Source organism: Pagrus major, chromosome 11, assembly GCF_040436345.1.
Source record: "Pagrus major chromosome 11, Pma_NU_1.0".
Classification (NCBI taxonomy): Eukaryota; Metazoa; Chordata; class Actinopteri; order Spariformes; family Sparidae; genus Pagrus; species Pagrus major.
This window is the reverse complement of record NC_133225.1, coordinates 26,810,706-26,822,963: the sequence shown is the minus strand read 5'-3', so window position 1 is coordinate 26,822,963 and position 12,258 is coordinate 26,810,706. Positions and strand designations below refer to the sequence as shown.

The following is a 12,258-nucleotide window of genomic DNA, read 5'->3' as shown; positions in this document are numbered from 1 at the left end:
TTGGTGATCCCCTGACTTTTCCTCGTGTCTTGACATTTTTGGTTTGAATTAAATGCCTGATAGACTGATATAAATGTGGGATGGCTTATTGTGCCAACTGTCAATCAAATCATATATCAATGGGTCACCTTATCTCCCGCTCCAATTTCACTCCGGTACCGCTCACCCCATGAATCACGGGCATTCCCGCCGTTGAAATAAACCATTTCTGCTTGGAATATGTGGTTTTGGCTGCTCAGATACTTTGGATGCCAGACTACAGTTGAGGCTAAAATTCAAATACAACAGAGATTTTGTCTTTTTTTTTTTTTGTAGTTTTTGTAGTGGATTTTGTGAGCGATTTGAGCGAATGTAGCTTCTTTAAGCGAGGGAGAACAAAAAGCTTTGTGTGCGTGGAGCGGAAACTATCACCGTCACTCACTTGCTCCGATCAGCATGAGTGACGAGTGAGTTTTAAATTCTTCATTACAAACCAGTGTGTTTCCCCCTTTTTCAAAAAGCAGACTCCTATACTGTAATCCCCTTTTCATCGAGCACCATCATCAGTTAGCATGTTAGCATTGTAAACAAACTAGTTAGTATGTCTTTAGCCCAAAGCTCCACTGTGCCTATCGAAATATCGAGATGTATTTGTCGTTTTCGTGTTGTATTGTGAAGAAATATCGCCCAGTCCTGCTTTCTTGCCTGATCTGACTCATGTTGTTGCCACGTTTCCACATCAATGCAATTAACTTGAAGAACACATTGTTTGTGTTTCATGTATAAATGATTGCCAAAATAATTAAAGTATGACTCATGTAGTAATACAGTGAAATTATCTTTTAAAAATGCAGAGTAGGTGATTATTAAGGACTTAAACAGCTACAGGTTTTCAGAGTAATTGTTTCACTCTTTTAAATGGACAGTGACGCTCCACCCAAACAGTAGAGCTGTTTGTCAAACTCCAATTTTTCCTTTGTCAGCAGCTAAAGCAGGTTGAGAAACGGTCCAACATCTGGAAACTAGTCATTTGAGAGACTTCAGTTATGCTTTACAGTGTGCTGATTCAGCTCCGCCGTGTAGTGCCCGGGCTCTGAGAAAGATTAGTCTGCAGCGTCGGTGCAGGTTAGATGTGTGATGGAGCTTCTGCAGTGGCTGTGAGTGTAATTGGATTTACACGTCTCATTTAACCTGCTAGATGCCTCAACAATCTCAGATATTGGAAACATCGCCAGACTTTCTCAAGTAAAAACAAAACTGATCTTGTTTTATTTTTTTCATGGTACAGAAATCGTCTGTAATTACTTACAATTAACTAAAGTGCAGCCAAAACAACTTTTAACCACATCGGCAAAGTTCAGCCATGTAGATACTTAATTATGATTAAAGTTATAATTGCACAGTCGGCCTGTTTGGGGTTTTTTCTTTGTCTTGACTCAAAACATCAGGGATTAGTTAGGATGTTCATTTGGTTTAGCAGCAGTGACTGCAAAACTGAGCTTCTCCTTGCATGTGTCAGTATCTTTATAGCACATATTAAAAGTGGTGGCATCTGTGAAGTAATCTGATGGTGTGTGTGTGTGTGTGTGTGTGTGTGTGTGTGTGTGTGTGTGTGTGTGTGTTGGAAAGATAAAAGATTATCTTGTGTGTAAATTCCATTTAGTGTAACCTAGAGCCTCGGGGTATTATGTCTGTGGAAGTAACATTAAATGCCTCCATACCTCTGTGTGCGTGTGTGTGTGTGTACATGCATGTGTGTGCGAATGTGTGTGTGTGTTTGTGTAGATGCCTAAAAGCTTATAATTGTAGTAACTGGTGTGTGTGTGTTTAGTGTGTGTGTGTGTGTATGTTATGAAATACAGTGACCTGATCTTCTTAATTGTACGTCTGGTGACCCTGATCCACCTAATCAAGGCCACGGGGGGAGGTGTCTATATGTGTGTGTTTGTGTGTGTGTGTGCATGTGTGTGTTACTCTTACTCAGATTCCATGTATTGTTATATTGTACATAAAGTGGTTTATGATTCAACTAAGTGATGAAACTGAATGCATTGCACTCAACCAACGTAAACAGATAAGTCAATTTAAATATGAAGCCCAGAATCACAAATCATGCTTTACCTAATGGGCTTTAGAATATGTACAGTGTAACACACACTCTGTCCGAAGGCCGTCACATCAGATAAGGACAAACTAAACAAAGTCACAGGGGAAAAGAGGAACAAACCTCAGGAAGAGCAACAGAGGAGGGAAGTCCAGGTACAACCATAGATTATAATTGTAATATACAACTATACAACAAATAATGAATGAGTTTTTAATTTACTTTGTGTTACTATGTACACATTCATCTCCCCATACAGAGCCAAATTCTATACCCTAAAAAGTCCTTTTAAAAACCTTCCTGAGAACCAAAAATAAACGTGTACAGAGTGATTAGATAACACGTGTTAAAGAGGCTTCTTTTCATGAATATGAATACAGGTGTGACTTGGGGGCATAAAGTTGGCAAACCACTTCGAACCAAAACTGCAAGTCAAAGCTTTTAAAGTTAGTCATAGAACTAGAATGCCCTTTAGTTCAGTTGAGCTGAATCCAACACCGAATAAAAAACATGTTTGAATCTGCTAGATCCAGATTTGTATGTGGATCTGCATCAAATTGTACTTAAAGATACCATCCACCTAAGTATGCTTAATTTTTTAAATCAAGATGCATCCATTTTTTCCCTGAGAAATTAGGAAAATGTTGAAAAACACACTAGCTAGTAGTTCATAGATGGATCTGGATCTGTCCCTTTATCTGGATCCAGACCAAAAGTTGATGGGGTCTATTCAGGTCTGAGACCCATCCTCCATCCAAGATTTGTGGAAATCTGTTCGTATCGAAGCGCTTCTTTTAACAGAAGACAGGTAAATAGTGAATGAAATATACAGAGGGTACTGAAACAGTAATGGCATATAAGTGGAAATAATCTTATCTGATTAGGTCTTTAATTTAAAAAGAGCAGTTCCTCAGAGTTAGTTTAAGATCAGATCATACCAGCTCAAATTAACCACATTTGGGTGCCACAACTGATAGCTCATCTCACTTTCTCTTGGGAAAATGTGCAAAAACAAATTCCAGTCGTAAGTAAATGCTGGATCAAAACCAGTATCATCAGCTTGCCGTGTCATGTAGCAGAAATAAACAACTTGTGAGCGAAAATATCTTCCCATGAACATTAAAAATGCATTTTACCAGAGGGGAAATACCAATTATCCGTCTGTAGCCAGGAGCCAAACTAATAAATATCCACGTGTCTGACGCACAAGCCAGCAGCATGGCATCATAACACTAAAAAAGAGAAAATTAATTAATTTTTAGTGTCAAACAGAGATAAACAGGCAGCCGCTGTCAAGTGTTTAAATGAAATACTGTATCAACAACGTGCTGTCTTTGATTAAATCTGGGTGTTCCCGAAGCTGTCCTGATGGAAGTCTAATTTGAGTTATAGATTATAGATGGCTCTGCCTGACAACAGACAGCAAGCCTACACCTCTGAAGTGTCTGTACTGCCCCACCTCCTGTGACTGAGTGGTTTTCAGCTGTTTGCTGCCTGGCTAGCTGTAAGTGTTGCAAAAAGTACCCAAAAGTGAGACTTTAGTAACGGCAAAGATGTTGTCTAAGTATGACTTTGGTAAAAGTGAAAGTCATCCATAGGAATAGTACTTCAGTGAAAGTACCACAAGTCATTTACTGGCAATAAAAGTATCAAAAGAACGAGTCAAAGGACAAAGGTTAAAGTCAATGTGACCTTACACAAGACATTTTGGCCATTACTCAACAATTCATGTGATATTTATGAAAAGATGAAGTTTGTCACTACTGTTGGAGCAGCTGAGGACGGCGCAGGTCCTCCCGATTTCCAAGACGTCGCTGTCAACAGTAACGTTCCACAGAAAGTAAAGGTGAGAGCAGAAAACTGTTCACTTCTCAGGACAGCTTGCATTCAAACTTGTGGATACTTTGGGAGATGCCACCACAGTCAGGGCGACTTGTCTACTCCCTGCTCTTCCTTGGACTCGTGTTTATATTGTATAGTATGGGATGGCCAATGATCCGCCTGGATCTGAATTGTACTTAGGTTCAGGACTAGAGTAATGTACTTAGTTACAGTCCATCACTGCCAGCTGTCAGCCTGCAGTGCGGGGCAGGATACCTGTTCACCCACCTGGCACACGTGCTGTCGTCGGCTCTGACTTGTTGAGACGGGCTCAGGTATGTCGGGGCTGCCACATGGAATGCAGGGAAAAAAGGGAGACGGAGCAGGAGGGCGTGACAGAGGGAAGAAAGTGAGAGCCAGATGCCTTTGATGGGAAAAGGAAATGAATGGCTGAGCGATGTTGTCTTGATGTGGTCGCCATGGCGACAAGTGCAAGCTGTTATACGTCTGCAGGCAAAACCAAAAACAAGTTTCAAATTAAATGCATTCACTAATGATTAAGTGCAAAATAACCCGCAGCAGACGCAGGTCTGCAGTTTGTCCAATGCAGCTCGGATCTCCAGGAGGGCTGTGGGAAACTGTGATCTCTGCCTGGCACAACGTCGACCATTAAATGAATTTATTCACATTAATATTTCATCAGATGTTTTCACATAATCAATACTACAGAATTTACCTCATCAGGATTCCAGTCTAACGAGGTGAATTAAGGATTCCTCATAATCTGAGTTTAAATTGATATTGCCTTTAATACAACCTTGACTCAGAGTCTGCACAAACTGGATTGAGGCCATAAGGTTGATGGTTTGAGTCCCTGAGCTGCTGGGAAAATGTAAGAAAAGTGGGTGAGCAGCGGCTGAAAACAGAAGGCTGATTGATCTAAGGAGCACTCAGGGTTGATTGTGATGATGATTATGCCGATGTGAAGCAAACTGTTACTGGACATGAGTAAGCAGAGCCAGGGCAATGACCGTACGAGAGTTTCTTTATGTGACTTTATGTCACGTTTTATTGTCAACATGTTTTTACTGCCAGTAGCGTCAGTTTATATCAGGTGAGACTGACTCTTTTGTAGCTGCACACTCTCAAGTTTCACCGTTGTTTACAGAGCTGCAGGGAATCATTTTCTGCTGATCAGGTCTCTCTAGGAAGCAGTTAAAGGTCTTCACACCTTCACTGCCGATTTTAGCATCTGAACTCGTCATATTCAGGAAGAGATATTCTCTGTGGTCCATGTTTCACTCATTTAGCTGAAAGATATGAGCAGAGGCAGCTCATGGACAGTCATACCGCAGGGTTGTATTGAATTCAGCTGTCATTGCGCCGTTTTCCTCTGCTGCCATTGCGTTTTTATTTTCACAACAGGTCACTTGAAAGTGTAGAAATGAAATGAAAGTCATACTTGCAAAACAGACCCAAATGATCACACTTCTTCTTTTCACTTCTTCGTTTCTCTTATCACCACTGGGCAGAAACTAATGCTCTGCATATTTATACTGTAGCTGTGTGTGAGTGTGTGTGTGTTGTGTTCTTGCTTTTTTTGAAGGTTAAAACTTGGTTTAGGAATTAGAATTATTTTAAGTGTAGGGTGAAGTCATTGTTTCTTTCTGCTTCCCCTAAGTTTGTGTCATTCAAAACTCTCCCATCAAGTGAAACCTGATTTTGTAATTTTGCAAAACGAACAAAACAAGCACTTTCATTCAGCCAGGTGTGTAAAGGTGATAAAATCATATGGATTTGACATCCTCTCGCCAGCTCTCCTGTCTGACACCTTTCATGTGTACAACAAAGTGCAATACCATAAATGCCTTCCGGGGGAAACTTTCCAAAAGTGTGCGTCATTATCTGTATTTGAACGACTCATTGAGTCTTCCTCCCAGATGGGAAACTTGGCTCCCAGTCAGTAGCTGCATTTACATGGAGCCATAAAATCCAATTATAATAGGTTTAAAAGCCCAAACAGAATAAAAATGTTCCATATAAACACGTAACGCAGAGGGATAGTCTAAACCTTGTCATAAACCAATCAAACTCAAAACTGTCCCATGTAAAAGATATCGCCTGATTATTTTCCTCCCGGGTTCTTCCTACACACGCCCACATTCTTCATGTAAATGTGTAGTGATGTATGTTTCCTCACTTACCAAAGATGGCAGCTTCTGAGGTGAACTGGTCAACTGTGGAGAGTTTTTTATTAGTTAAACTCTTAGAGAACTTAACATAGACGACGATAGATATCCATTTTCTTGACAGGGAGCTGATCAAACATGTGCGAAAAAAGATAAAATATCCAACGAGGAGGAGGAATTCATGACGTATCATCACTTTCGTGCATGTCACACAGCTGTTCTGATTATATTTGTTGTTGCGTGTAAACATCAGGCCCTATGAAACCAAATCCAGGTGAAGAGAATCTTCAATCGGAATGATGAAATGTTGTCCATGGAAACATAGCTAGCATCACAAGGTTAAGAACAAGTTTTGAAGAATAAACACAACAATTCAGTATCACAGTTTATTTTTTTTCATCTTGTTTGCATATTTTCATATCAAATTAAGAAGCCAGAAGTTTGAAATAAAAACAAACCCTCAACACCCTCTGGTGTTTTCTGAGCTGCTATAAAAATGTACGCCTAATGCTTCCACACTTTTGTATGAGCAGGTTTGTTTTAAGCATCCTCTGGCTGCGAGAGATTATTTTGAGGGATCATATTTTGACAAGTAGAGCTTTTGAGTGGAATAAGAAGAAAATATTCAAACTTTCAAACTGCAGCAGACAAGAAATAAGTAACTGAAACCCTGTAAAACCAGTTTATATTCCTGTCTGCTTCTTTTTTCATTGCAGTTGGTCACAGCTCCTGTCCCTCTGTGTCTCACTCACTCTCTATTGCAATGCTCTTAGCATCCTACTCTTCTCCTCTGAAGGGCCCGAGGCACCAGGAGATGTATTGAGTCAATGAGGGTCCCCACAAGTGTAGTACGAACCTGTGTGTGCCCCTCAGGGTGTGGACTTCACTAAATATATGCTGGAGCTTGAGGGCAAAAACAGCGTGAACAACTAAATCACCTAAACTGATTGTATTCCTCTCCTCTCCTCTCCTCTCCTCTCCTCTCCTCTCCTCTCCTCTCCTCTCCTCTCCTCTCCTCTCCTCTCCTCTCCTCTCCTCATCCGGAAACCCTTGAGCAAGGCACTCATTATGGTTGTTTCCGACTGCTGTAATGCATCCGTCTGCATGTATTAGCATGTTTGCAAGCTTGCTTTTTTGTACATGTGTTGGTGTGTCACTGCTGTGCTCAGTTCTGTCTTTTCAAGTAAATTAAGGTTTTATAGCAGGATGCCAGCTGCTTCCATTACCCAGCAACCCAGGAATGCAGTAAAGCATATGTGTCTGTGGTAAACGCCCTGTGTCGTCTAGGTTGGCAAGCAAACCAACAACAACATGCTAACATTAGCTGCAGCGCAATGAGCAGCCAAAGATGGTGTCTGCTGTCTCCGGACCACATGTGTGACACTGATGGTGTGGTTTTAAACCCCAGCAGAGGAATCTGTCCTCGCTCTGCCCAACTCGAAGACGTTTTTAGAAAAATGTTGACACTGGCATTGATTGACGTCTTTGTGTCACACCTCCTCACACTCCTCCTCTCTTATAATGTTCAATTTTTGAGGAGAACGTGTCAGAGGTGTTGATTTTACGTCAAGCTGGAATCTGACGTATAATCTATGATGATGCTGTGCCATTACTCAGGCCATTTTTTGATTTATTTGTGGAAAAAGTGTCCAAACCTCGAGCCACTGGGGAGGCATTTTCAGCGGTCGACATCTACAGTAGGGCTGATGTAGCACTAAGGCTGGATTACCAACTGGGAGCCAAGGAGGTTAGGCTTTCACCCGTGTCCGTTTATTGGTTGGTTTGTTGGTTTGTCAGCAGGATTATAAAGAAAGTACTGAAATGATTTTCACGAAACTTGGAAGGAGGATGGGTCTCAGACCAGAATAGACCCCATTAACTTTAGCTGTGGATCCAGGATTTTTTTTTTTGGAAACTAGATTGACAGGATTGTGGGAGTCGTGTGAAGATTCACAGCTCGAGTGTGAGGATGCAATTACATCTTCAAAATCTTCCAACTTTAAATGATGAGACTCCCAGCTTAGTGAAAAAACCCTCAGGTGTGATTAGAAGGGAAGTGATTTTGATGGATGGTGTGACTGACCTGCGCTCGACACTCGAGGACCACTGAAGAAACGAGAATGTTTAATGAGTGTCCTGGTTGATCTGTGGAGTGTGTGTGTGTGTGTGTGTGTGTGTGTGTTAGGGTTCAACTCCAACTCCAGACTGGTTTTCCGCTTTTCCTTGTTCTCTCTTGTGTTTCAAATAAAGCAAAACAAAAAAAAGTCTAAAAATGTGTCAAATAGGGATGTGTGAGAAGAAGTAAGGTGGTGCATAAGATGCAGTTACCTTTGCTATGGTTGCCGGTCTCTCCGCGTCTCTCACACATACATGCAACCACACACACACACACGCACATACCAGCCAGTGCCAATGAAACATTCATGGTGCAGTGATGATGAAGGCGTCTCCTCTTCTGCTCCACTTACCCTCGTGGACAAATTCTGCCCCCCAACCCACACACACATGCGCGCACACACACACACACACACGCTCACACACACACAAAACAAAATGCATTCACCCACGTAGGCGCACCAACCCAGGACCTGTTAAGAAAAAAAGAGAGCAGTGATGCACACAGCTGTAGGGTACATGCTCACCCTTAACCCTTCCAGACGTGGGCACACACACACACACGCACGCACGCACGCACGCATACACACACACACACACACACACACACACACACACACATCCAGGCTGTCAAGAGACTGATGCTGCAGACTGCTTTCTAGGTTGTCTGGCAAGCATGTCAATGGGTTCGTGTACAAGTATGTCTATATATGTGTGTGTGTGTGTGTGTGTGTGTGAAAAATATCTCTGTTTTTACTCTCCCTCATGGGATTACCCCCATTAGGATAGAAAAAGTCAGGTTTAGGTTGGGCGTGTCATGTTCAGGTTTTAGTTGTTGGCTGGAGGGAAGGAAGAGTCAATAAAAACACATTTTATTATTCTCAACATTTATTACTGCAGTTTATGTGTTGCCCTTGTGGCCTCGAGGTAGTTTTGGGAATTTTTGCCATTATTTTGATAGTCGGAAAGAGAGGGCTGTAAGGCATATTTGATGCACTTGCACTTTACATGACTAGATAGATTTCATGGTACCTTATACCTCGACTCCACTATATTTCAGAGGGAAATAATGAACTTTTTACTGCTACATTTATTTCAGAGCTACATTCTCTGGTTATATTTCATATTAAGAACATAACTTTAAAGGTAAATTTATAAAATATGATGCATTGCTATAGAAATACCACCCAACAGTATAAAAAGTTGTCAGAAAAAGCTCCACCTTTGCAATAATAAAATGGCTCTTACATGTTATTGCATCTATTGCACCAATAATATTCTAATAATATATGAATAACAAATCTGCTGAATGGTGTAGTGCTTCTAATGCTTCTTGCATGACTTTTACTTGTAATGGAGTATTTTTATAATGTGGTATTGGTACTTTTGCTTCAGTAAAACACCTCAGTCCTTCTTCCACCACTGGGCAGGTTAAAAACAGGCTCTAATTGCAGAATCAAAATAAAGGTTTTTTTAATGCTTTTAATATGAAAACAATGAATTTCAATCTGGTTATGAGTGACTCTCAGTGTACCCACATACTATCCCATGGACATACAAAGATGCAGTGACAGAACATGACATGACAAACAGCCAAAAAGCCAAAAATGGCCTCTATAAATAAATGAGGTGTACTGTACAGGTGTATACTGTACAGAGTGCTTTTCTGGCTGGTAACTAGATATAAAAGGATTTGGAGAGCACAATGAATGATTCATGCTGTGGTCTGAGAGGCTCACATCCCTTACTGAAGCAGAAGTAGCAGAACCACAGAGGAGAAACACATGGCATTCAAATTGTGATTTAGTAAACGAGTTTTAGAAACCGACACAGCGAAATGACAGAAGGACAACATTTAACATCACACTTTTTTCTAAACTTTAGTTGTTTTCTCTTTAGATCAGGCCTTTAAAGGAAAGTTGTTGGGCCTGGTCAAGTGGGTGGAGGGGGTGTCAGAGTTTTTGTCACTCAAATGAGTACTTATAGCCTATTTAAACATTAAATACTGATCGCTGTAAAACTATCTCGTGACCGTGCCCAGCCCAAACTCCCATGTCCCAAATTTCACCCATCCTCATCTAGTCCAATTTAAATGATCCTGGGTTGAAGTTGTCGCTAACTCTGTGGCAGACCCCCTCCACTTTAATCAGTAGGTTGCAGTTAAGACACAACTTGTAGCATTTATTCACAGACAAACAGTCACTGGTCTTGACAAACACTGGTGGAAACCCTGATTTGTGTGTGTCAGCTCGCTTTCAAAGAGAAGAGAGAGCGAGAAAACACAGCTTGTGCCGGAGTATCAACAGTGCAAATGAGTCATGAATCTGTTCCAAATCATCAGAACTGCTGTGTGTAAAAAAAGTCGACATTAATCTACAGTTTCTTTGTCTTTAACTTTCACTTATTCAAGTATGATATTGAGACTAGTTTGCTGGTAAATGTACATGTTAAAGAGCTGACATGTTCAGTGATTAAATTATCTAGCTAATTGAATTAAACAATTAAACTGATTAGCTCTGTGTCCTCCCCACTCTGCCAGGTGAACATCTGAGGATGTGTCCTCAGGGTCCGACCTGTTGTACGAGCACCATGGAGGAGAACCTGGCTGGCCTGAGCGCCCGAGAGACAGAGGGACTGATCAGAGAGGCCGGCAGGTCGCTGCAGGCTGTCTTCAACGGTCTCTACAGGAGCTTTGACAGTAAGTCCTGTGTGTGTGTGTGTGTGTGGATGTGTGTGTGTGTGCGCAGGATAGACTCTCATTACTGGCTCAGCTCGATACCAAAGCTTCAGCAGCGGGCTCACAGGAGTGTGACATTTGTATTGTAGTGTGTATTTGTGAATTTGTGTTTAGAACAAACTCTGACTGTGCTTAGCGCTTAGTGCTACACCTTCAGTAGTGATGGTGTGTGTGTGTGTGTGTGTGTGAGAGAGAGAGAGAGAGAGAGGCAGGATTTGTTGTTTGTGTCCTGTGCGTCAAGGGGACCCCTGACTGGGTGTTATAATGAGAGCGGAGTCAGCCAGACACAATGAAACGTGATAAGCCGATCCCCTAATCTCAAAGGGGCACGCACACGCCCACACACACACACACACACACACAAAAACACACACACACACACACACACACACAAACACACACACACAGAGGGGTGTCCCCCGGGGCAGTGGCTGGTTCAGCTAATGAGCAGTTGACCCACTGAGGAGCCGAGTCTGCAGATCACTGCACATCAGAGGAAGAGAGGGATGGAGGGAGGAAGAAAAGAAAGTGAGACGTGCCACTGCTGACAAAAGGGAGACAGAAAGATACAGCAAGTAAGAAATGTGTCGTTAGTAGTGAGAAGAGAAAGTGAGTCAAAATAAAAAATAAAATAAAAGAGAATGAAGAGAAACAGAAAAGCAGGAGGAAGACTAGTCAGAGGAGGAGGAAGAGGAGGAGGACAGTATTATTAGTCTCAAGGCAGCAGGCCACCTCAGTAGCAGTAATGTGGCCGCCCATCTGGTTGTGGTTAGAGCAGCCTGGCACTGGTACACTGCTTTTGAAGCACAAGGGAAAAGCCCAGACCAGCATACTGCAGAGACAGGGAGCCCACTCCCTTATTCTTTGTGTTTGACCTCTCTGTCACTTTGTAACCATCTGGCTGCAGAGAACATTTCAAAGAAACCCTTAAAAATGTTAAATACATGTAAATTATATGTGCTAATCAGCTAGACTGTAATGAGAGTAAATGTCCTGACTGGGAAAAATATACTATTGATAATATAAGATAATATAAATTGTTATTTTTTTGTCTTCTTGACAACAAATAAATGCATATTTCAGTGTCAGGGTAGTTTGACATTTTTGTGAGATAATGACAAAGATTTACATTCATACATGTCCATTGATATGATTGAGGAGCAATCTAATCTATTATTCATCAAAAGTATTTTAATTGGTATTTAATGGATATTTATCTACATAATTAAATATTACGTAAAGGTTCAGTGTGTAGGATTCAGTGGCATCTAGTGTTTTGCAGATTGCAACCAACTAAACACCCCTCGCCTCAC

The 12,258-nt window shown here is 41.4% G+C and overlaps 1 protein-coding gene across 1 annotated transcript in view; it reads left to right on the top strand.

Annotated features, from left to right (window-relative positions):
• Nucleotides 1-12,258, top strand: part of gpc1a (glypican 1a) — a 42,013-nt gene that overhangs the window by 17,910 nt on the left and 11,845 nt on the right. Inside the window, exon 2 of the mRNA XM_073476957.1 lies at nucleotides 10,748-10,906. Within this exon, the coding sequence (XP_073333058.1) occupies nucleotides 10,748-10,906 (159 nt within the window). The remainder of the gene's footprint in view (nucleotides 1-10,747; nucleotides 10,907-12,258) is intronic.